The sequence below is a fragment of the Acipenser ruthenus genome, chromosome 22, assembly GCF_902713425.1.
Source record: "Acipenser ruthenus chromosome 22, fAciRut3.2 maternal haplotype, whole genome shotgun sequence".
Taxonomy (NCBI): Eukaryota; Metazoa; Chordata; class Actinopteri; order Acipenseriformes; family Acipenseridae; genus Acipenser; species Acipenser ruthenus.
The window spans coordinates 21,022,281-21,047,263 of record NC_081210.1 but is presented as its reverse complement, the minus strand read 5'-3'; the positions used below and the strand labels follow the sequence as shown (position 1 = coordinate 21,047,263).

General features: G+C 36.7%; 2 protein-coding genes across 3 annotated transcripts; both read left to right on the top strand.

Moving 5' to 3' along the window:
• The first annotated feature begins 728 nt into the window (after positions 1–728).
• Positions 729–11,082, top strand: LOC117431306 (magnesium transporter NIPA4-like). The gene is made up of 6 exons (XM_034052107.3): positions 729–1,402; positions 6,476–6,721; positions 6,982–7,038; positions 7,347–7,437; positions 7,954–8,114; positions 8,622–11,082. Exons 1-6 carry the CDS (start codon positions 1,360–1,362, stop codon positions 9,239–9,241), a joined length of 1,218 nt encoding a protein of 405 aa, XP_033907998.3. The 5' UTR covers positions 729–1,359; the 3' UTR covers positions 9,242–11,082.
• A 2,243-nt stretch (positions 11,083–13,325) lies between these two features.
• LOC131699443 (hyaluronan-mediated motility receptor-like) lies at positions 13,326–24,841 on the top strand. 2 transcript variants are annotated; one of them, XM_058996104.1, is made up of 22 exons: positions 13,326–13,568; positions 14,211–14,312; positions 14,567–14,640; positions 14,787–14,867; positions 15,253–15,441; positions 15,770–15,856; positions 16,065–16,176; positions 16,538–16,603; positions 16,712–16,785; positions 17,141–17,227; positions 17,321–17,421; positions 17,746–17,832; positions 18,118–18,301; positions 18,675–18,818; positions 19,052–19,245; positions 19,547–19,663; positions 20,048–20,200; positions 20,566–20,715; positions 21,128–21,227; positions 21,501–21,677; positions 23,756–23,892; positions 24,024–24,841. In XM_058996104.1, exons 1-22 carry the CDS (start codon positions 13,523–13,525, stop codon positions 24,046–24,048), a joined length of 2,487 nt encoding a protein of 828 aa, XP_058852087.1. In that variant the 5' UTR covers positions 13,326–13,522; the 3' UTR covers positions 24,049–24,841. The 2 variants fall into 2 exon arrangements, with proteins under 2 accessions (XP_058852087.1, XP_058852086.1); XM_058996103.1 differs by having other exon boundaries at positions 13,327–13,568; positions 20,042–20,200.
• The last annotated feature ends 142 nt before the right edge of the window (positions 24,842–24,983 follow it).

Below are 24,983 nucleotides of genomic sequence, written 5' to 3'. Positions count from 1 at the left end.
GCATGATTTACTACTGGTAAACAATATTATGCAGAAACTTTAAAAAGGAGAAGTTTGGGTACAGGTGTTGCAATTCTTACAAGTACCAACTGTTTAGAGATCGAGAACAAATCTGATTGTATGTAAATGCTGTCTTTCAGGTTTAGCTGCAGTCTGAGGTGAGGATCATCTGACTCAGAACTGAGCCACTTGATTTTAGGGTTGGTCTCTTAAAGCTAGAGACATTCCCTTTTATAATGGAATAAACAGTACATGTGAATGGAGATCACAGCCACACAAAACACACCCTAGGCGGGGAAACGGGTATCGTTACAGATAACGCAGTTTCTATGAAATTGAATGTTTTACAAGTGTTTGTTAACTTAACAACTTGGAATGTATACAGGTTCAAGTACAATTTATAGGAAACTAAGCCAACAAGGCAAACGCACCTTCAATTAAACCAAAGCAGTAATTGTAACTGATGAAGGTAGCTCAAACGTTTGTGTACGTGACTTGGTGCAACTGACGATTTGGAATACAATACTTTGAGAATACTGCCGTTAATGTCTTATACATTTGAATGTACATTGTATTCTGGAGTGGTCTACGTTTCGGGAGAGGCTCAGAAATCGATTTGTTCCACTGCCACTGGAAACAGACTTTATTGACATTATAGAAATTACACTGTGAAATCGGCTTTGTATTGTGGCTTATGACTCATTAAAACAAAAGCTTTGATAATAAGAAATGTCAACAGAATGACTTTGGAAGTGTTTGATTTGAAAGGTAGTTATTGGGATTTATTTAAATAGAGTTTGCAACCTCTTAAAAAATAAATAAATAAAATGGGTCTCGACAAGCCAAAAAATATTACCGCCAATAAGTAATGGGCCATTTATTGTTCATTTTACCCAATCAGACCCTGTATATTCGCACTTTTACAAGAAAATTAGCATATAGACTGATTCATGGCACTGTAGACATTTTTACACTATTTGCATTTTAGCATGTTGGCCAATGGATGCGCTGTGGGGCTGGGCGGGGTTAAGGTTATCAGGTACAGCTAAACATATTCACCTGGTTTGGATGATTATGTCAGTAGACTAGAGGTTGAGCCGGTTGCAGCGCTCATACACAAAGGAAAAGGATACCATTATTATTTTTCTAAATTGGGTTGCTTTTGATTGTTTGTTGTGTGTCTTTTAGACGTTCAACCGTTGGCGATTATTTTGTTTAGTTAAAAAAAACAAAACAAAAAAAAACACTATATATATATATATATATATGTTTTCAAAAACGACCACCCGTGTATATAATGTGTTTTTAGTTTTGATTTGGAAACGTTTTTAGGGAGTATTGGAAATCTATTGGCCGAAGATGACAGAGGCTTCTCAAGTCACGAATCACAGTTGTACGAATGGTAAGTTTTCACTTGAACCTATTTATTTTGTTTAACATTTTATTAACATTTCAAACCAAAGTCTCTTTGAAAATGTTCCACTTGTGGGGTTTGATATAACAAAATGCGGGGCGAGGCTGTTTGCCCAGGGAAGTATAGTGCGATATAGTGAAACAGTATTGTTTTTCTGAGTCGGTCAAAAGTCCTGGAGAATACAACGTTTACATACTGTACTCCTGGAAACTACAGAACTACAGTTTGAACTTCATTTAATAATACTGTAAGTAAAGCGATTTAAAACATCTTTGCAAAACACAATGCAACATTTTTAAATCATGCGTAGGCTAGGCAATAAACCAATAGTTAATATACGAGATGTATGATAGAAATGGAATTCATGTCGTAAGTGTTGCATTCAAAATACAGGAACCCCAAAAACCTAAGACAGTGTTCAACATGCCAAGGCATTCATATATTGGAGCATATTGTAACACCCTCCAGTGTGTTATTGCAAAATGGTGACCCCCTCCAGGACCCCTCCCAAAGTGAACTGGTTGCTAAGGGAATGAGACAGAGTAGTTTAGAAAGTTCAATTCGGACGAGAATGCCCTCAGTTTGGGAACCACCGTTTTATTTTCTTACTTTTTTCTTTCTTTATTTTTTTAATTATTTATATATTTCTTTGACTTCTAGTTTATTTCGTATGACCAGGAGGACACACATTTATTACCTGTGGCACAACATTGCGTTTGCTTGACAGCTTTGCACACAGTACTCTCGTTTCTGTAAAATGTAAATGAGCTGAAAGGTGTGTCGCTCAGAACATTGTCTTATCTGTATTGTTGCGTTAGTCGGGTTTTTCTAGTTATAGCCTTGCATGTTGTTTATTACCCAATACCATTTGTATAGTCGTTTTCTCTTAAGGGTGCGGTTAGAGCTACACTTTTTTTTTGTCACCTGTGCCTCTAGTAAACGTTGTTATTTTTATATGTATATAAAAGTACTTGTATCCACTGATGGTATACCATGTAGTAGTCTGTTATGTTCTACATATTGAGGCATGCATTCTGGTAGACACCAGTAAGGAGGCTGTCTTGAAATTGCCATGTGAAACTGGGCCTGTTTAATGCTGCATTGAGGAGTAGTTGTTAGGAGGACCAATTTAACAACTGACGGAGGTGTTAAAGTGCTATTATTATGTACCACTATTGTTATTTAGACATGGGAACCACAATATTCCCCTTTGTAGAATACAGTACAGTGCTTTTATTTCTAAGGGAGGCTCCCAGCAGGTACAAAGTGCCTTCATACATTTCACTTTGTATGCAAGTTGCTTAACCAGTACCACTAAGAAGCAGTTTTGTTTCACCCTAAACAAAGCAGCACCCATAGCATCTGGGATTGATTGGGTTCTATGTACATTAGACTACAGCCGCTAGTTAAAGAGTGTATTTCTCTATTTACCTATAGATTAAAAAAAGGCATAGGGGCTCCTGTACAACTTAATTTGGCAAAAAATGTACATTGCCTTGCTTTCGGGTCAAGTATAGTGCATTGATGTCTAATGTAGTAAACAGATAGTAGACAGGCGTGTTTTGCTGTGAATTGTAACACGATTCAGGGTATTGAAAATCTTGTGTGTTTTTTTTTTTATATATATACATGTCTGTATTAAGGAGGTTTCACAGGATTTCCAGAGCTGCTCTTCAGGTGTAGTTTCCTGACATAATATATGTAACATAGCCTAATTTTAAATGTCTTGATATAAGCAAGATGACCAATCATTTTAGTCCGACCCAGGACATGCTAGTCAATTTTAACAAGTGACCTCAGTAACACTGACATGCCTCATCCAGACAGTATTAAATCACCACAGGATATGTGGAGATAACTGGAATAAGTGGTATGAAATTTCTCAGGAATAAATCGATTGTCTTTGTCCACATACAATATCTAAGGAGATTGCCAGTGACACAGAGGGGTCTTTGTATGTGTTGAGTTGGGTTCCAGCAGGCTTTACAGCTGCACAGCTGTATTTTTCCTATAGCCCAGTCTGGCTGGATTAGTAAGCTTTCTTGCCAAGACACTTGAGATAATAGCCGCCTTTTTATATAACTTGCTGCAACTTGCCTGTAAGATCTCCCTGCAAAAACTGCTTGCTGATTAATATACCAGTGAAACTTTGAAGTGCATCATTAAGGAGTTGCTTTTGAGACCTGTCATAAATATAGATTGCCATTACAGAAGTAAGACCCAATGCCATCTAGTGATCTGCCAGTTTGAGTTAAGTTTCCATTTGTTTTTCTGTCAATACACTGCTGAACACTAGATGGTGCTGGCGCTTACTCATATTAAGGCACTAGCTGATCTCACATGTTTATGGCAGGTAGTTGAACTGAAGAGCAGTAGACTGGTCTGCTGGACTTGGGTCCTGTTCTTAACTGATAGCATAGTGGTTAGCATTGCTGGAAGGTGGGACCAAGACTGAATGGTTTTGAATGGCAATAGAACCCCACAACAGAGTTTCAGAAATCTTCACTATCGATACACATGATACCTTGAATCTCTGATCAGGAATTGGCATAGTTAAACAAATTTAACATCACCTGATGGAATTGAACTTCCCTGTATTTGTTTTGGCAAAGTTGCTGAATAAACACATTTGTTATGTTCTTTAGTACCTGTGGTTCCTTTTTTTCTGGTAGCAGGAAGGATTTGTGTTCCTTTTAATGAGCCAGGGGGATATTTTTTTATCTGACTGAATTCTGTTTTTGTGTTTTTATTTTTTCTGTTACTTGGATCATTGGCAAAGAAAATATATGCACTATACAATCAAACTCTGACTGAGCAAAAAGGGCGACAATAAGTTGACTATCAGGAGTTCAGAAATGACCTGGCAAATTAAACTATAAACCACAGAACTGCTGATTTACAGCAAATGTTTTGCTATGGAAATATAATAATGTATTGCATTGATTTTACTGTAGTGTTCATTTATAACATGTATTTAGTCTGCTATACTGTACTGGTGGACTGGAATAATTCAACATATAGAATGCTGTAAACACACACTGGAGTTCTGTATGGTAGTGTTACTTTATGGTAGAACATTTACAGTATCGTGCTTGCAGTACAGGTCCATGCACATTTTCTCATCTAATGTGTTTCATTTCCACAAGTGATGCATGTTATTTATATTAACTGGAGTGAGAGAATCATCAAACTGCTTTGTCCTTAATGACCCCTGTATGTTCTGGCATGGACATTTCAACATGGTTTTCATAAGCAGGGCGTAAGGTTACCAGGTATTAAGCAGGTTTGACTCTATAGTTCTAGTTTTGTCATGAGTATTTTACGTGTTGGCAACAGGGTAATAGATTTAGGAGAAAGAAAATGAACTCTTAAATGACTGATCTTTTCACTGTAGTTGTGTGATTTCTTATACGTTGTGTGTTTTGGTGGGGAAATCATTGATTTTTTACTTTACTGAACACCTGACAGAAAGCAACAAACCAGTAAGCAAGAGGACCTTTACATAAGCCCTATTCTAAATGAACTGCAAACCCAGCGCACCGCTTAATGAAATTATTATCACTGCTACTGTCTCTTGTCTTTGAATTATTGAACTGGTTATTAAAGGATCAGAAAACAAACCCAACAACTTTATAACATCCAGATCTTGGTAAGAAGGGCTTATTTCAATGCTATGCAAACACTGTTCCCTGTGTGTACATTTGAACATTTCTTTCAGGTGTGTATTTGTATAGTATTCAGTTTCAGCAGATGTTTTTTCAAATGAGCTTTTCCATGAGATGTACTTGCACGGCAGTAGCAAGGGCCGATGGTCTTTCAGATTGTTTCCATTGTATTCACTTTTATGAGCAGTACTGGAACTAAGGGAGTAGTGGCACAGATTTATATGGATTTAACTGTTTTTATTGTAAAAACAGACAGATGAAAGTGAATGTAAAACAGGATTTAAATCCTGTTGACGGCCTCATGTTGCACTCAAATTATTTATCATTTACAATGCATCGATATATCTATCAAATGTAAAGGCATACATTTTTTTTGTGGTCTAGATTGATATTTCCACAAGCTTATTTGAGACCAGTTGTTTTTAAAAAAATAAATAAACTATGGCTTTTATAGAAACACAACTATTTTTTTTTTTCTGTACACATCAATAATCCTAAAGCTTACCAATATGAGCTACTGAAGGTCTTTTTTTTTTATAGGGAAGGTCAATGTAGATTAGTTTCTCTTGTGGCAATAATAGTTTTGAGGGCAGTTCTTATCAGCTTTGAGGTCTCATTACTGATAATTTTGTTGAATATGAATATCACCCCATAAATAAATCTGTATCTTTTTGAGGTGTTCGTTGGCACACGGTTGCAGACGATGGATGGGTTATTATTGGACATATAAAAGTGTACACCCTGAGCGAACACCAAAGCCATTCCCAAGGGATCACTGTGTTTTTTTAATACATGAAACTTGCAGTGCCATATATTTTGTAAATATTGAAAATAAATGTTGTAACAGCATACAAAGCAAGGAAATCGATATTCTCCAAGTTCAGACTGAACTAACTTCTACAATTATCTGATGTTTTAACAGCTGCCAAGCGTATACAAATAGTACAACATAACAATCAACCAATCATATATGCGCCTTTCGTAGTGGACCACCATCACAAAGCGCTTTACAAGATGCAGTAACAACAAGAAAATCCATAATACTTTAAATACAGAGATATGCATAATACATGCTATACAGTAAAAAAAAAGTGTACTACATTAAATACAGTGGAAAGTGAATAATGCATGATAGTAACATAATACATGAAATAGTAGCAGCAACACAGCAGCTAATAGCAGATACCAGGCTTAAAGAGCATGGAAAGCAAGAGAGAACAGGTGGGTCTTGAGAGTTGATTTTAAACCGAGCGATGGTGAGAGCATCACGCACCATGAAACAAGACTGAAGTTATTTTATATGTACGTGATTATGTAGGCATATACTGTGCTGGTGTGCTCCGGTAAAGGAGGAGAATACCTTCATTGTGATCTAATGTTTTTTCTTTATTTCCAGGTTCCCTTGTTACTTTGTCTTGCCTGTCACGGCAAGTTGTGTGCAGAGTTGTGAATGAGATTGATCTAACCATCTCTCTCAGCAACTTGTCGTTGAACATGTCTGCTTCAGAGCAGAAGTGGCGGAATTACGAGTTCTACATTGGCTTGTCCATGGCCATCTTCTCCTCTTTTCTAATCGGAGGCAGCGTCATCCTGAAGAAGAGAGCTCTACTCAGACTGGCTCAGACAGGAGGTACCCGAGCAGGTAAACTAACATGTTCATTCAGCCAGTTTGTAGCATACTCTTTCCTCTAGCAAACATTCTTGATCTTCTCAAATACTGCTCAGTCCCCATTCCAAGTCAACCCACCAGCTTTGGGTGCAGACTTCTGTGGGGATATAACTTGGATGATAAACTTTGACATACCAAATCCCTTTTAACAAAATGACAGGCCTATGTAGAAATGTTCTGCTGTTCTTTGTCATCGTTTGCTGCATTCTAAACATTTCTACTTTCTCCCCAAGGTGAGGGAGGTCATGGATACCTGAAGGACTGGATGTGGTGGGCAGGTTTACTGACAAGTAAGATCCAAATCTGAATAACCAGAGTCGGTCAACCCAACTCTGTCATTAACTGTGGTTCTCCCTGGACACCATAGTGTAACTGTATCTGCTGTAATTATCACACCTCAGGTTACTGTACTTCCTGATTTGGGACTGTTTGTGCAACAGAAAGGGAATGCATTAGAGATGCACTTCTATAACCTGTAATCCATTGTATTGTAATAATTGTAAGACACTTTTTAGGACACTATACTGTATTGGTAATTAAGATCATCCAGAGCCAGTCGTAAAAAGTGCTAATTTCTTGGCTTGTCTTTGTTTTCCAGTGGGTGGTGGTGAAGTTTCGAATTTTGCAGCTTATATCTTTGCACCTGCAACAGTAGTGACGCCGCTAGGGGCTCTAAGTGTACTTATAGGGTATGTATTGTCATTTTATATCCATTTTCGTTTGTATTTGAATACGTTTCCTGGAGTGGACATTGATTCAAGCTGGTTCACAGCTCACAGGAGGTTTCTTTCAAAACTACACAAGGTTAATGGAATAAATGCATTTAATCCTGTACTTCAGAATACTGTAATCTGCCAAGTGTTTAACCTGTAGTATTTTGTATTTAATCATATCCTGATGTAACTATCACTATTATCTGCTGTATTTGCTTACGATTGTAAGTCGCCCTGGATAAGGGTGTCTGCTAAGAAATAAATAATAAATGTTGTTAGCTACAACCAGAATGATCAGCATTATCAACTACAGATTTCATTGCTGTCATATCACCTGTGTGCAGCCCCTATGTATATAAAAATTGAACTGTTTTGTTAGCTTTGAAGGTTTAGGGAATGTCTGTTTATTTTGACAGCATTACATGTTTAAATGTAGGACTTTTTACCAATGATCCTTTCTCTCTCCCCTCCCCCTCCCCCTCCCCCTCACAGTGCAATACTGTCTTCCTACTTCCTAAATGAGAAGCTTAACATGCTGGGGAAAATGGGGTGCGTGCTGAGCATTCTGGGAAGCACAGTTATGGTGATTCACGCTCCAGAAGAGGAGGAAGTGAAAACTTTGGATGAAATGGCTCAAAAAATTCTGCATCCAGGTGGGTCATTTTCTAAAAGAGCAAGTAGTTTTGGCTTCTGTTGCACCAGTATTTTCTCATTTCTCTACCTGGCTTACGCCTACTTTGTCCTGTGTTAGCACTGAACAGACTTAATTTACAGTCAATAGAACAGACTCTGTTCAAATCATGTGACAATGTTGCCTGCAAACTGGCTAGCCCACATTCCAAGAATTACTGCCCTCTGATGTCACTCAACAGTGAAGTCAAAACACTACTGCCCTCTGACATCACAGGTGTATACTTATACTTCTAGTGGAAAACTGTTCCTCTTGAGTTGAAAAAGAGAGGTAGTGTTGGGGCAACAGTTTCCACTATAACCCTCAAAAGAATCACAACAACTGAGTTACATCCTTGCGATAGGGCAATTGAAGGCTGTATGTTAATTATGCATGCCATGATAGTGGCAGTTTTAATTTGCTATCCATAACCATGGAAGGGGGAGCTGCCTCTTACTAACAGATCCTTTTGTTTGTTTGTTTTCTACAGGATTCCTCGTATTTGCCAGCCTCTTGTTAGCCGCAAGTTTGGTGCTGATATTTTATTTTTCCCCGCGCTATGGACATTCCAACGTCTTGATCTACATCGCTATCTGCTCCTTGATTGGAGCGTTCTCTGTGTCATCTGTCAAAGGACTGGGCATCGCCATAAAGGGCCTGTTTGACAGCAAGCCTGTGTGGAAACACCCTCTTTCCTACATCCTCATCGTCACGCTGGTGGTGTCCATCGTCACTCAGGTCAACTACCTCAACAAGGCCTTGGATGTCTTTAACACTTCAGTGGTCTATCCTATCTACTATGTCTTTTTTACCACAGTGGTCCTTTCAACCTCTGTAATTCTCTTCAAAGAGTGGTATTCCATGTTCCCCATTGACATCGTGGGAACGCTATGCGGTTTCCTGACTATTATCACAGGGGTGTTCATGTTGCATACGTTTAAAGACATGAAGCTCAATATAGATACCCTTCCACAGGTCATTCAGCCAAAACAAGAGGAGCATCCTGTGACTGAAATCATCAGATTTGACGACAAGCAGATTCTTATCGACAGTATGGAGAACTCTGTGTTTTCTGAACAGAAGCCAAAACTGTTTGTGATCTGCAGTTAAGTAATTGAATGTGTGTATATACTGTATATATTTTAATATAGTGATGTATTTATTAAAGTTTTTTTTTTTTTTGCGCCGGATAGAGCGTTAGATGAAGTGGCTTGTACTATTGCAGTATTGAATTAAAATGAAAAGTAAATATCATGAAATGGAAGATCCAGGTTAGGATCTACCCTGCTTTTTTGTTTTTTGTTTTTTAAAGTTCAGGCACTGTTTTGATAGAGTTCTACATACTGCTTGTGCCATTGATGGGGGTTAGGCCACCAAGCATCTTGATGTGCGAGAGGAGAAATACTGCACATCTCTGTAAAACCAGTATAGTAGACAACTTCAGTATTGCCAGGCCTGTATTGTTTTAATCTTTCTAGGACTATTGTGTCCCTTGTTCTGTAGAATATTCCCACACAGATAATTTTCATGTTTGATAAAAAAAGGCGTGTTTCCTGTTTTTTGACTGGGAGTAGCCCTTGCTTGCTCATTCCAGTCACCCAGGACACTGAAATCAATTCTGAATAATGACTTTGTTTTCTGTCGAATGATGCGAGAGGATGGTCTTGGTGACCAGTTAGTAGGGCAGTGGGCTCTGTATCATGTTACTTGCCTTGTGATGTATAACAGTAAAACGAGAATAAAAATCTATTTTGTTTGTGAACAAAAATGATGCCTACCCCTTCTTTTGAGCCTTACCAAAGGCAGTGGACAACTCGCATGCAAAACACATCCTAACATCTCATGAAACCTAATCTAAAGATATGGTTAAGAGCACCTATAGAAACCTTAGTACTCTACTTCTGTAAGCGAATCTGGTACTTTGCAAGGGATGTGAATTTGAGAATTCTTTCTTTTTGATCGAAATGATTTCTCTTGAAGTTTCTTTTTTTTTTTTTTTTTTTTAAAGATCATTGTAAAAAGATTCTGTTCAGCCCTTTTGGTGTTCAAACTAGTGTTGCAGTGAGCTGAGCTCAAACTAGTGTGGCTTGAATTTGAAGGGGAACAATGATGAAATCTGTCCCACAACTGAGAATAATTTTACAACAAGGTGTAATTCCTTTGTTTGTTTTCAATGTTAATCTACAGTTTAGCCTTCTGCGCACTGTACTATCGGGTTAGTCTAGTTTATTTTTTACTGTAGTCCTGCTACATTGTGCAGCAGGGGGGCTCTAGTGAGTGATACTTTACAGCTTAAAACGACTGTGTGTGGAAGTATAGAATGTTCTTTGAGCTTCATAGTCCATCAGAAGGAGCCAAACAGATTTTTTACTTGTTTAATTTGTTGTCCTGATAAAACAGGAGGTTACAATTGGATGTTATTAATGTGTGTTTTTAAATATATAAATAATACAAAATAAAATTTAAAAACCAATATGAGGCATATCACCACATATAAGTGCTTCTCTTTGTTTGCTTCGTGGGTACACAAATAAATGTTTTTGGCCTTTTGTGTTGTTCAGGCAGCTGGCTCTGGGTGAGCTCTGCATATCTTTGGGTATCACACCACTGGGTTGAGGGTACAGGACCTGCAATATAAATGTAATTCTCACTGTTAGAGGAGACTGAACGATTTGGGGGGGGGGGGGGGGGGAATGCATTCAGTAACATGCTCTAGTAGTGTGACAAACTATTTAAATCACAAACCGTGTAATCCAGACAATGAAAAAGTACAATGATTTTTTGTGTGCTTGTGAATTGTGATATTTAAATTTTCTTGACTATATATACACAATCTAAGTTGCTGTATAATGTATTTATTAAGGTATTTTGACAAGAGCTTTTTTCTAGCTTGTTTTAACATGCCTGAATGCTATGAATCGTCTGTCTAATAAAGATTATTTTTGATCAACTACTATGTTCTAAGACCTGTTTTTGACTGAATGACTTTGTTCTACTCTTGCCGTGTAAACTCACAGTATATATTTCTACAGTTGCTAAAGAAAATAAATGGATTTTAATGTATTCTCATTTGGAATTAAAATAGGGTTATATATCCATAAAATTAGGCAGCGCTCCTATAATGCCGAATCATACAAGTACATGTTAGCAACGTGTTCCAAGTACACGGCTTCGATGGTAAGCATAACTCGCAAGTTTCATGTGTCAACACCTCCCATCATTTTAATAGAACCAGTTGGAAAAAATATATTGCCCAAGGACAGTACCTACCATTTTGTTACAGGGTAACAGGTACAATAAGAGAAGGTTTTATCTCTTCCTGTATCTTTTAGAAATAAACCTTTTTTTTTTTTTGCATGCCATTCACGTCCTGCTTTTTAGATTTGCATTTAATCTGAAGAGTTCCTATAAGGTACCCTTGAAATGTAAAATGCATGGCCTGTCTGTATGCATACCAACAGTAGTTTAAGCTAACATTAGAAAGTTGTCTGTCTTGTTTTTCCTATTTAACTAATTTTATACTGTAGCACCCTCTAGTGGAACTCGGTAACAGTGTACCAATAAACCTTACTTTGCCACAGCTGCAGTAACAAAATATAACAAAAAACTGAACCCAGTTGTGAACTGGTCCACAGTAACTGCTCCTCTGTCATTAAATCCGTTCTTCACATTGCCTGAAATGACATTCTCACCTGAAAATTAAAGCAACTGAAGTGGGAATTGGAAATAATATTGACTGATTTTCTAGAACCCAGCAGGTATACAAAAAGGTACATATTAATAGCAATTACATGAATATAGAAGTGCAGATAACAATTCTGAATCCTGACTTTAGGAAGTTACAGTACACCTAAACTACACACACAAGTCTAAAAAGGCAGTGAGATATTTACAATGGCAGACATTTAATACAACTTCAACAGGGTTCTGTTTTCAGAAATGAACTTGTCTATTTCCACATTTATTGTCTCCATGTTTATGGAATCCTCTGTAAGCCCACTTGTTCAGTTTTGCTAATTTAAAGGTAATTTATGCATCCATTAAAAAAAAAAAAAAAAAAAAAGTTCAGTATGCTGTTTAGCATTATAAGATGTGATCAATATTAAAAACATGATATTGTTTAAGATAGTACTCACATTCAGTTGGGGAATATGATGTTAAAATGAGCATTCATGTACTGGAAATATTAAAAACCAGACCTGCACTGCAACATTTTAAGTGTCAATAGAAGCTATTGCGTCAGTTGTATTTTGTTGCACAATTAAAATGTTGGTCTATTTTTATGTATCGGTTGATGTTTATTTCAATATTGTAAAACTAAAATGTGCATAAACAAAAGCCTTGTGAATTATTGGTGCTGCTTAAGTATAGATATTAAATTACAAAAACAGCAAAGGTCAATATAATCTCAACAGTTTTTTGTTGATATTGACTCTTGGGCTGGGTTGTTGTCTGTGACACTATAAGAACATTTCAAATGAGTGATGATGTAAGAGATCCTGTGCTAGTTTAAGACACTGCATTTTTGTTAAGGTACATATAATTGTTTGTATAAAAGTCTGTCTGCTTCAAGCTGTAACTGTCCCACAATACATCTACACTACAGTCTAGTGGTGTCTTTAGCCTCCTATCATATTTATAAGAAATCAGACTGCTGTCAGTCCACTTTATTTACATTACCATTATGTATTTTTAAATCCAGACACTACAACTTTAACTGTAATATTGTTATAATGTGCTTTGCTCCATATTTGTAGATGTTTATCACTGTTTCCTAATTAATAACCGATTAACTGATTATTGTGTAATTCCTGCCCCCAGTGGAAATTATATACAACTTGTATTAAAAGTCCAGATGTAGCCAGAGCCATTTCCTCTTAACATAAAGATAACTCAATTTACACACAGATACACGATACATACGTCCCGTGTGTTATTTCTCATTTTCTTGTGTTCAATACGTATTTAAACGGAACAACTAACTATTCTGATAGACAAAAATTGCCAGAACAGAATCTGCTTGACACCGACATCGTGTCTGCAGTACAAAACCAAAAAAAAAGTATTTTTTTGATTTGTAGAGAATGTTAAACAAGCCTTTATACGCGCCCTCCCATTGGCTTTAACGTTTACCCGTCTACTAAATCGACTACAATTGGTTAGATTAGACCTTTCCAGTTTCATCGTGCTCTCCGATTGGTTGAATGAAACAATTTTGAAGTCAAAGTTCCGGCTGCACAGTTTGAATTTTGTGGTGTTGAAAAAAAGACTGTGGATTTGTTTCGTTAGAAGAAGGAGGTGTTGTTCGTCTGGATTATAGTCCACATTATTTTTCTGGAAGATAAGAGGCCATTTAAAATTAATTAAATATAAAGTCGAAGAGTTTTCAGCATGTCTTTTCCTAGGGCTCCACTAAAGAGATTTAACGAACACGTTAGTAAGTAAAAATAATCTGATATTCTTTATGAAAGCTATGGGAAGTATAATAATAAAAATAAAAACGTACCTATTAAATAATATTGATCCATTCGTAAGCAAATTTGTGTTGGTTTTTGGTTTTTGAGTAAGAAAATCGTCGTTTTTTATGACGAGCGACACAATTGTATCAAAATGCTTAAAACTATAGGGAATTACTGGCAAATTATGATAGAATATTACAATTTAAATGGGTGATATCACAGACTTTCCTTATAGGCATAATATGATTATCAGTGAAAATTAACTCTTAACTCTTGCAGTGGCTGTATGTCTGGTTGTAGTCATTGTCTCTGCTTTACGACTAAATAATAACTTAAGCGCGAACTGCAATAAAAAGTAATAATAGCTTTATACATTTTAGAGACGAACGCAAATTCTTTATTTGTGGTAGTGTGCTGTAGCCACTCGTGTAACGTGCAGTATCCTGGCCATAGGCCACTGTTTGTTTACGTGGTTTTGGTTCTAGTCTGTATACACACTCACCTTGACTAACTGGAATTCGAGGATCGTCTGTGTTTTCTGTTTGTTGCTGTAATTTCCAGGTTTTGCTAAGTGAATAGTTCAGAAGATGTATTGCACTGAACTCTTACTCTGATTACAGGCTGTGCTCCTGCACCTGGAAGCTATGACGTTAAAATTACAGACGCTGGATCAAAAGGTCCAGTGTCCTTTGAAAAGTCTGATCGGTTTAGAAAGAAGAAAGGTGAGTTGATGCTGGACATATCAGTGTGCACCAGTTTATTCAATAAGGGACGTAAAATGAACAATGTAGTTTTACATGTAGTCTAGAGGTTAAAACTATTGGAATGATGGGGAATAAACCATTTACAAATTGTTACCATTTCCCTTAACTGTCCTGAGACGTTCTCCAGCCCTAGCTGGCCTAACAGATTTTTCTTCTATTTTTATTCTTATTTATGATTAAATCCACCTGTTGACATTTCTTTCTTTTTCTAGTTTCAGATGCTGATATGGAAAACGAGATGCTATCGCCAGCAAGCATCCGCAGGACCCTGTCCAATGGAAACCTAGTAAGTAATGTGTTTTTTTTTTTTTTGTTGTTTTTTTTTTACCATTCATATTTGATGTTGGTAAACTTTTTAATGGCATTCCTGTGGGAAAAGTACAACCTGAACTTTTTTATGCAATTTCATTATTTGAAAATGGTTCTGTTTAGGTAACTCGTTCAAGCCAAAACGGAGAAAAGGATACAGTCATTTTTAAAGAGTTGAAACGTCAAAAAGCGCTGGAGAGGGAGGTATGTCAATTTATGAATTGTTTTGTATAATGAAAAAGCAAATGATCTCTGTGAATGACTATGCTGACATTATAGTATGCAGCCCTTTAGGTTACAAATGTTGTATGCTGTCCTTATTTTTCAGAAATGCTTTCAAGTAGCTCTGTTTTATTTTAACAAATGGGTCGCATGTCAGGATTTGAAGTTATGTAAACACTTCAACACCTGAGTCCGTTTAAAATTACTGTTTATAGGGCTGCCCATTCATTGTGTTTAATGCAATGTTACAGCTAATTGCCTGATGTGGGGATCTCATTTCTATACCAATACTTCTGCATGTGATGTCAGAATCCTACACTTTGACAGTCATTCACCTGACTGTCTGTAACTTGCGTTTCCTTTGCAGGTTCGTTTGCTGATTCAGCAGCGAGGAGATCAAGACAAGAAGATTCAGGCATCAGAAGAGGAATTAAGAAAGGTGGAGGCAAAGTTGGTGGTAGCTGTGCGAGAGAAAACTGGTCTTGCTGCCAGCATTGCTTCACTTGAGAGGCAACTTGGAGATTTGAAGAGAGCAAATGATCTTCTGAAAACTAAGGTAGAGTAACTGTTGAAGCATATCTGGGTAAAAACTGAGGAATGATTTTAAGAACGCTTTACAGGGGGAAAAAAATGAATAAATGCTTTGCTAAAACTGCATCTAGTTTTAAGTGGATATTAAAATAGGAAAAGGCCTTACCCTAGTGAGTGGATACACAGTATTTCATAACTTTTAAACTAAAATACAAAACCTTAAGAATAAACCAGGGAGAATTCTCTCGTGAGTTCTTGCCCATTTTATTAATTCATAGTTCCCTTTTTATCTTGTGTATTATTATTATTATTATTAGTATTATTAAATCTATTACACCTTCTTAACTAAACAGTTTTCCGAGGATGGCACAAATAAGAAATTGAATGGGCTCTTGTTGGAATTATCGGAAGCAAAGAATAAGGAGGATGCAAAAGCTAAGGTGAGAATTTGTGCATCCGAACAGGCCAGTTACTGTTGCAGAATATCAACAGATTATATTTCTGTAACATACAAGCTCTGTAATGTATTGTGTGCCATTTCATTAAGTACTTGTCATAAGTATTTTTAATGAATGAATTTACCCTATTGGTTAATATTCTAAATAATTAAGAAATGTTGTCTGACAGTGTACATATTTTAAATAACAGGAGCTCAGCTATCTGCAGATCACCTTTGAAGGTCAACTCAAGATCCTGCAAGCTGATTTGGATGCCTCCAAAGCTGAGCTGGCTGCAATGCAAGACAGGAACAAGTCCCTGGGTAAGCTTTTAAAAATCAAGTATGGAATAAAGGAAACTGGTTTAGTTTTGTAATGCACTAAATTAAGCATCTCAGCATATTTTGACTGAAGTAGGAAGCAACAATGAATGAGTCTTCACCCAAACACTGATAACCTTTTTGAAATGTGAATGTAATGGTATGCAATGTTAGTGGATGTTGATGGAGGTGAAAGTATATCATTGTATGTTCTTAATGACAAATAAGCAACTTTGTTTTATCTGCAAATAAGGATTTAAAACTAGCTTGTTGAATAGTCTTCCACTATGTTTTTTCTCTTTGTGTAAGTATTGTGTTATTGACAAACACAATCCTTACCTTAAACTTTGTTTTGTTCTTTCAGAGGAGTTGCAGCAGCAGACCACATCACAAAATGAAGAACTTGAAAATGAAGTTGATGAATTGCAATGTAAGAATTTGAGTAGTTTTAGCTTTACCACTCCTACAGTATTAGATATCCCATAAATGTAATAACCACATATTCGCATTGCTAAAACCTATGTGATTTGTGTTTCAGCCCTGATACAGGAGTCACGTGAAGAGTACAAGGTGTTGCAGGGCCATCTGGATGCTGCGAATGCAAACTTTCAGGTATGTCTACAGATTTGTAGATGCTGTTAAATCTGGCATTTACTGTTTATATGAAAGGTCTTGGATTATCCTGCCTGCTCCAAGTTGCTGATCAGGTTGTGGACCCACACCCAATACACACCGCTTCTTAGTTTTGGTGGGTGAACAGAGGTGATTCCTCAGCGAATGGGTTGAGGGGTGTGAACAGAGCACTTGTTATACTTTTGATCTGTGTACATAATTTAAAATACAAATGACCCTCTGAACATGCAACAGATTGCAGTTTTGCATTTTCTAGTTTGCCAGTGTTGTGACATTTTATTGCTACTTGTATAACCAAAGTTTTTTTGTTTTGTTTTTTTACCTTCTATTCCAGAACCTGCATTTGGAATTTATATCCAACGAAAAGGAGTACGAGACTCAAGTTAAACTGATGTCAGCTGAAGCAGAGGAAAAGCGCAGGGTGCCCAACTTTTTAAATTTATAGTTGTTACCTGTAATTTGTTTGTGTTGACATGCCTTGTTTTCTCAACATATCTGTATTGTTGCATTTTAGGAAATGTCTGCAACACAAGAACAATCTGAGAAGCAACTTGTTGAAGCTCGGAACCATTTAAAGCTGTTGACTGATAAAGTGGAGCATCTTCAAAAACACCTGTAGGTGGTTCATTTGTTTTAAAGTGTTTTTGGGAAACATGGATGTTTTAGCTTTGAAATGGTTCAATTTGACTTTGTATTCATAATTGTAGATGAATATTCAGACCTGTAGTCTGGACATTGTTGCTAAATAATTTGATTTAATTTTAATTTATTCTGTAGGCAATCCACAAATGTGAGTTTGCTGTTGTACCAAGTAATACTATTATACACTTGATATACTAAGGGCTGCATACTTCTGGTTATTGCAAAGTGATACCCAGGTCAAAAGCACAGATTTATTTTTAAAGATTACAGTGTTTGTATATAATTGTTTCATTTTAGATCTACAGCAGAACAAGACAAAGAGAAGTTGGTGCTGGCACAAACTGAAAGTGAAAAAAAGCTGTCTGACTGCTTGACAGAACTAAGGTAAACCATTCAATTTTCGTCACTATTCACATACCAAGTCCACAAACACTAAATGAACTGTTGGCAAACAGGAACTTATTGTATTAGTCTGGCTATGTATTAACAAATAAACAATGACGTTAGTAAAGGTAGTAATGAGCCATTACAGGTAAAATAAATCCTGAGTGGAAGCAAATATTCAGAGGACAAATTTAATGATATGCTCCCCTGGGTCAAAAGCTATTAAGATGTTGCATGGGCAACAGTAAAATTGACATCCTACTTTTTTTTTGTTGTGCTCTCCAGCCAATTACATGAACAGATGGAGAAGTGTAAACAAGATCTGAGTGAGTCGGAAGGCAGACTGGGGGAGAAAGAAAAGGAAGTCGTAACCCTGAAGGACCACCTTAAGAACAAGGGGGAGGAACTGAGCCAACAGATCAGATACTTGAACGACAAATACCAGCAGCTTGAAGAAGAGAAAGGTAAGGTGGTCATTCATGGCATAAGCCATATCGTTGTGTGATGTCTTAATTGATTCATACACGGTCAGACTAAATTGTAGTTGTACATTGCTAGTGCCTGCTTACCATTGATCTCTTGTTTTGAAGAGAAAGCATATTTGAGGAATAAAACAATTGTACAGTATCAAACTAGCAAACAATTTGATTGCATCCCAGAGCAGTTGGGTTATTCTGGGTAGTTTTATTTTGCTGTTCTTTCAAAACTGAGACCTATATCTTATTTGTCTAACAACTCAACATTATTTTCTTAGTCCTTATGTACACTACATGCCTTCTAGCATTCAGTTCAATTCTTCCTAATTGTCATTGGATAACCCAAATGCTATTGTTGTAGGTAAGTTGGAAGAAGAAAGCAAAAGGAGAGAAGCGGGTTTAACTTCAGAATTGAACTCCCTGAAGGAAAATATAAATGAGAAGGATAAAGGATACCAAAAGCTTCAAGAAACACATGCAGAACTCACTGAAGTCATTAACAGGGAGAAGGTAAGGGTACAAATTATTGCTCCGAATGTTCTGTCTTGTTGTGTTTAGAAGCATATACGGAGCAGATGTCTTGCAATAAATAAAATCGACTTTTTTTTGCTTATGCTTTGTAAGACACTTTAAACAGAAGAAACGTATGGTAGCAAATCTCTTGTTTTAAAACAAAGCCATGTGTGTTGATTTAGTATAACATTGCACAATATCTGTGCTAACGCTCTGTGCATGATTCCCAGGAGCTGTTGGTGAAGCTGCAGGAGGAGACGCTGGACGAGCGCCTCCAGCTAGAGGGAGAGCTGGAGGAGGCGCTGGAAGAGCTCAACCAGCTTGAGATAAAGGAGCTGCAGGCAGTGGAAATGATTCGCCACCTGGAGGAAGAGAATAAGCAAAGAGACCAAGAGATCCTTCAGCTGCAAGCCCAATTAAATGGGTAATGCATGTTTCAATTGTGAATAGTGCTGCAACGAAGAACTTTATTGGTTCAGTGCATCTGATGCATTTCTGGAAGTACGTCAACTTTATTTAGTACTTTGTGTTGGGGGATTTTTAGAAATGTGTAGTGTGCGTTGAGGAACCGGTGCAATTTTTTTTCTACATAGTAATGGATTGGTGAAAAGGAAAGTGCACAGATTCTGTAATGGTTATCCAAATTGGACTGTCCTGTTTTTGTATTGTAGAAATGGTATATTATGGATGTGTTAAATTGCACTGCAATCATCTGTGTTTTTTAGAAAGAATGAAGAGTTGGAGAGGATGAACAAGACTCTCAATACAGATGTTACTAAACTGAAAGAAGAGCACAGCAGTTCATTAAGGAAGATTGGAGAGATGGCAACAGAGTTTGAAAGGTAAACATGCCTTTGTGATTCAGTAAACTGATGTTCACCAACACATCTAAAAATGTGTTCCTGTTTTTTCTGTTTGAAAATGAAGAGAAGAAAAAAATCTTAGACAGAATTGATGTCAAATAGACTTTAGCGAAGCTCTGTATTCAAAAATAGGTGCACTGATTACACTTGCTTCAGATGACCCTATTTTTGCTAAGCACTGGTTGCGTGAATTGCTTTACAATGAACTGCATCAGCTATGTTTTGGATCTGGGTGTGTGGTGGTTGAGTGGAATACAGTGATTGTGTTTTATACTGCTTCTGTCTGACCTTTTTGAATGCTTTAGTTCAGTTCGTGAGATTTAACACTCATAAATTATTTCCTACATATTTTCCTAGCAACAGAGTGTCGATGGCTGAAGAGATTGAGTGCCTTACAACAAAAAATGCAGCACTTCAAGAGGAGATCACCCAGGTCAGACAACAGTTTGCTGAAGAGCAAAAACAACTTGCAGAAACACAGCAGTCCAAAGAAAAAGCAAAGGAGGAATATGCCAGGTACTGAATTCATTAGAAGTGTGTGTGTGTGTGTGTGTGTGTGTGTGTGTTTTTTCCCTCCACTTTCCATTCAAACAGTCGGGCCTGTCTGGGTAAACTAAAACATACTTTTATAGACCATCAGCTCTTGGGTTTATTCTGTGAAGTGGTGCTTTACAGTTTAATCTTGCTCTCTAGTATAAAGTGGTTTTCTATATCCATATGCTGAATGCAATTAATAGTTGTCACTGACACTTGTATAGGACTACCTGTCTAACAACTGACTCAATTTTTGTGGCTTTCATCGGCAGGTGTGTATTACTGCACATAACTGAGTTGTCACTTTATTTAAAGTAGCATACTGTGTTTTGTTTTTTTTTCTGTAGGATGTTGTTGGATGCCCAGACAAAACTTGCCCAGAAAGAATCTGAGTTAAGAAAAACAGAAGAATCTTACACTGTGGAATTAACCAAACTTCAGGACAGGATAGAAAGTAGAGAGTACAAGGAGCAGCTGAAAAAGACTGAATGTCAAAGGTATATGATTGGCAGAGTATATATTTTATGGCATACATCTACAGTTACAACAAGTCTTATCAGTGTATTTTCTGTAAAGACTTGATAGACCTCTTGTTAGTTTGTCTACATTTTATTACAAATGTTCTTTACTGCATTTATGACTGAAAGCTGCATGAGTGATTAAGTAGTTGTACCAATATCTCTTAAGGGGCATATTTAGAAACATGAGCGTTTAGTGCTCCAATATGAGTGCTCCATTAGCTTGACAAACTTTAAGTGAACACAGTTATGTGAATGGGGTTGTTGGGTTAGTAAGTACAGAATGCCAGCACAGCCCTGAGTGTAGAATTATGGGTGATCAACTTGTATTGTGCTGTACATATACTGTAAATACATGGCAGAAACTAAAGGCTATGTGTGTGCTTTCCAGCAAACACATGGATGAAGTTGAACTCTTAGAACTAAAAACTGAAGTAGAGAAATGGAGAACGCTGTATGAAGAATTATACGGCAAAGTCAAGCCTTTCCAGGTGAGTGGATAACTCTAACAAACATTCAGCAATTCCCTTTTGAGCAAACTACAGAATCCTATAACTATGCTTTTTCTAATCAGTCACAGTAGTAAACCTTGTATTTAGGGATGGCACAATGTTTGTTAATTTTGTTTCTTGCATGTTTTGCAACAGATTGTTTAAATCTGTTTCCATGTCAATAAAACAATATGCTTCAGGTTAAGTTAAAATAATTTGCTGATTTAAACACAATGAAGTGGGCTAATGTGCAATTTCTTTATTTTATTTTAGCAACAGCTCGATGCATATGAGGCAGAGAAAAATGCCCTTCTGAATGAACACGGAGCTGCTCAGGTGGAGCTGAATAATCTTAGCGATGCTTATGCTAAACTGCTGGGCCATCAGAACCATAAACAGAAAATCAAACATGTTGTGAAACTGAAAGAACAAAACCACCTTCTGAAACAGGTATGGGGCTTTATGTACTGGCTCATTTTAAGTATGTCATTAGTGCAGGGCAAGAAGTTAACTAAGGCCATAGTGAGGATTTGCTACCTGCATGGAAAGTAGGTAGCAAAATGGTCTTATTCGGTAGTGGTTTATTCGACTAACAACTATATAAAAAAATAAACACCTACCTACTCTTAAATAGACTGAACATCCCAAACTACCACATAGTAGGCCTACATTTAAATCAAAGTATTTCTTGAAACCACCTTGTGCTCAACTAAGTAATGGAACTAATGCAATTCACTGTTAGTGTATTTTGTTTTATCCTTAATTTCTCCAAGAAAGCAACCATATGTCATGTAAGCATTTGATATGCCGTCAGTACGGTATGCCATGTTTCATCTGTGCAAATTAAGTGGTACGAAATGATCCTTATATGTCTTCAGTTGTTGACTGAGATTTCATACACACCTATAAAGTAACACCTACAACTGAGCTGCTTTGAAAAGGAAAGAATTCCAGCACGGTACCGCTACATTTAAGATTCATGCAACGTGTTACTAACTGGTTTGTTCATAAATATGTATGCTCGCACCCTGCCTTTTCACTGCATTTTTAAATGCTGTACAATTTTGAACTAAGCAGTAATAACAGAACAAGGGATCTCAATCCAAGTTGGACGCTGGGTTTGTTTTATTAAACAGTGACATTAGTTCGCTATGTGTGTAAGTTATAGTTTGACGATGCAACATATATAATATGAACATTTTGTGTTAAAGGACACATTTCACTAGTTACAGGAGAAGTACGCAAGGTAGTGATAATCTATTATAAAAAGAAAACGGATACATTAATGCACTTCAAGATTGTATTTCTCTTATTCGTACTGATAAAACAAGGAAGCCGTTGCTTGGACCATGGTAACGTTATAGCTAGCTTATTTGCTCCCTTTTTTTTTTCGTAGTCAGAATTTTTATAAAGTAATAATTATCTATCTTATGTGTGCATTTTTAGCGTGGTTAAAACCACGTTTAACATTATAACAAAACTGGACCCGTCGTTCTCCATGACCGATTTAAATTAGCATTTTATAGACACTGAATAAACTTAATATCCTGTATGGTCATTGCTTGTTATCTTACAAAATTGTAATGTTTAACAGTTATTTAATTTTACTTTTGGTCTAGAAAATAAACTTCATACCTTGAAATTGTATCTGGTACTGTAGGTGTTTGTACTCCACTGTCCAATACGATTTGCATTGTGGGCCTTGCATGTATCTACATGGGGTGGTAAAAACCTGTCATCTACAAATCAGGACGCTTAGCAATGGTTTCCTGCTTTATGAAAGGTACTAATAATGTACGTGCTTTTAAAAAAACAAAAACAAAACTAAAGCCCCTTTCACACTGGCACGTCTACCCGGGTCACAATCCCATGTAGTGTGAAACCATGTACCTGGGTCGTACCTGGGTCGGTTGACGTGCTTTGACCCAGGTTGAGCGAGACAAAATTCATGACGGACGTTTGTCAGCTGACGCAATAACAAACAGGGTTTTGTTTAACTTTGTTAATTGTCTGTTTATGCTTTTTTTGCAAAATAAATAAATAAATAAATTGGGTACAATAATACCTGCAAATTGTAATCTTTTTAAATAAAGGTAGCCGGCACAAATATCGTTTGACAGTGGATCGTGCCATCGCCGGTTTATTTTGAAAACCCTAAATTAAATATAATTAGCAGTCTTGCTGGAGTTGAACCAGACCTTCATTTTGTACAAATTAAGACCATGGTCTAAGTTGGTGGAATGTTGCAAATGAGCTTGTGTACACTTTAACCTTTATTGGACCAACTTGGGTGTCAAATAGAAATGTAGAATTAAATTCTGAAAAGTGTACGAACATGACAGAATCTAAAATGTTTGTGGTAACTTATTTATCTAGCTTAAAATATTACAACACTGGAAGCATACCAGTACAGTTAGAACATTATATTTTTAGTGTTGTACCACATATTAACAGCATCTTTTTTTGGTAAATCCTTGAGTTTGGAAAGTTACTGGACATCGATTTCCCTTTTTGTCTCCTGTGCATAGGAAGTTGCAAAACTGCAGGGTCTGTTGTCCAAGAATTTAAAGGAACATCCGGTCCAGCCTGGTAGAAGGTTTGATCCATCTAAAGCATTTAAGCATGGTGGCAAGGAGAATGCTTGGCCGGAAAGCCCTCTTGGAAGGTAGACTTTCTTAAACTCCTGTATTCTATTGTAGAACAAGTACCCTTAAATTAGAAGTGTTTGTGTTTCTCCTGCTACCGCAAACATCTGCAACTCGAGTGATTTTTATTTCCTTGCTGTTTGTCTTCTAGGAAACCTCCGATGACTCTCCAGTAATGTGCACCTGCTTGATGAAGAAGCGTAAATGAAGCTGTTGTCCTTGTTTTGAACAATCATCAATGTTTGTACTATTTCACCTAGGGAAGCAAGAAATGGAAATACGTAAAATAAACTATAAATGGGTGCTAGCTTCTATAGGGTTTTTAACTTGGATTGGTTGGGTTTAATTTTTTTTTCTGTCTTGTTCTGACAGGGTTTCCTATACTTAGCCTTCTCTAAAATGCTATTGTGTTTGGCTGTAAAACTTAATTGTGTAAGAGAACTGTTATACTGTCACACTTTAGTTTGTACTACTTTTATAAACATGACTGCCTATTTACTTGTTATATTTTAGATTAGAAGACATGGATATGTAATATCTTCTTGTATTTATCAAGTTACATTGTTCGTACACAACCTAATTTACTATTGTAGAGACTGTTCAGGAATAAGTCACTATATCCTTTAATATGCGTGCATATGGCTACCGTAGTGGCGATATGGCTTTTTGGATTCAGGCCATGTTAATGGTGGAAACCTACATTGAATGGTATCTTCATATTTGGTCCACAGCTCTGTTCTACATTCTAATTTTTATAGTGGCATAATTTGTTATAGCCTCATCTCTGCTGACAATTTCACATTCACTGTATTTAATAACTTACCTTTTACCTACTACGGCTGCCATATATATTTATGGGACTTATTTGTTTGAAATGATCCACATCCACGCACTTCAAAGGACATTTATTGATTTCAAATTCTTCAATCTAAATAAACATGTTTCTAACATACATTTTGTTAAACTATATTTCTTAATGCATCTAAATTGCATTGGACTGGATTTATTTCATTTTAAATTTGCTTTTTAGTTTTAGTCAACAATAGTATATCTACATTTTTTATATATATATAAATAAGAACTTCCACATTTGTAAAATGATGATTTTGCA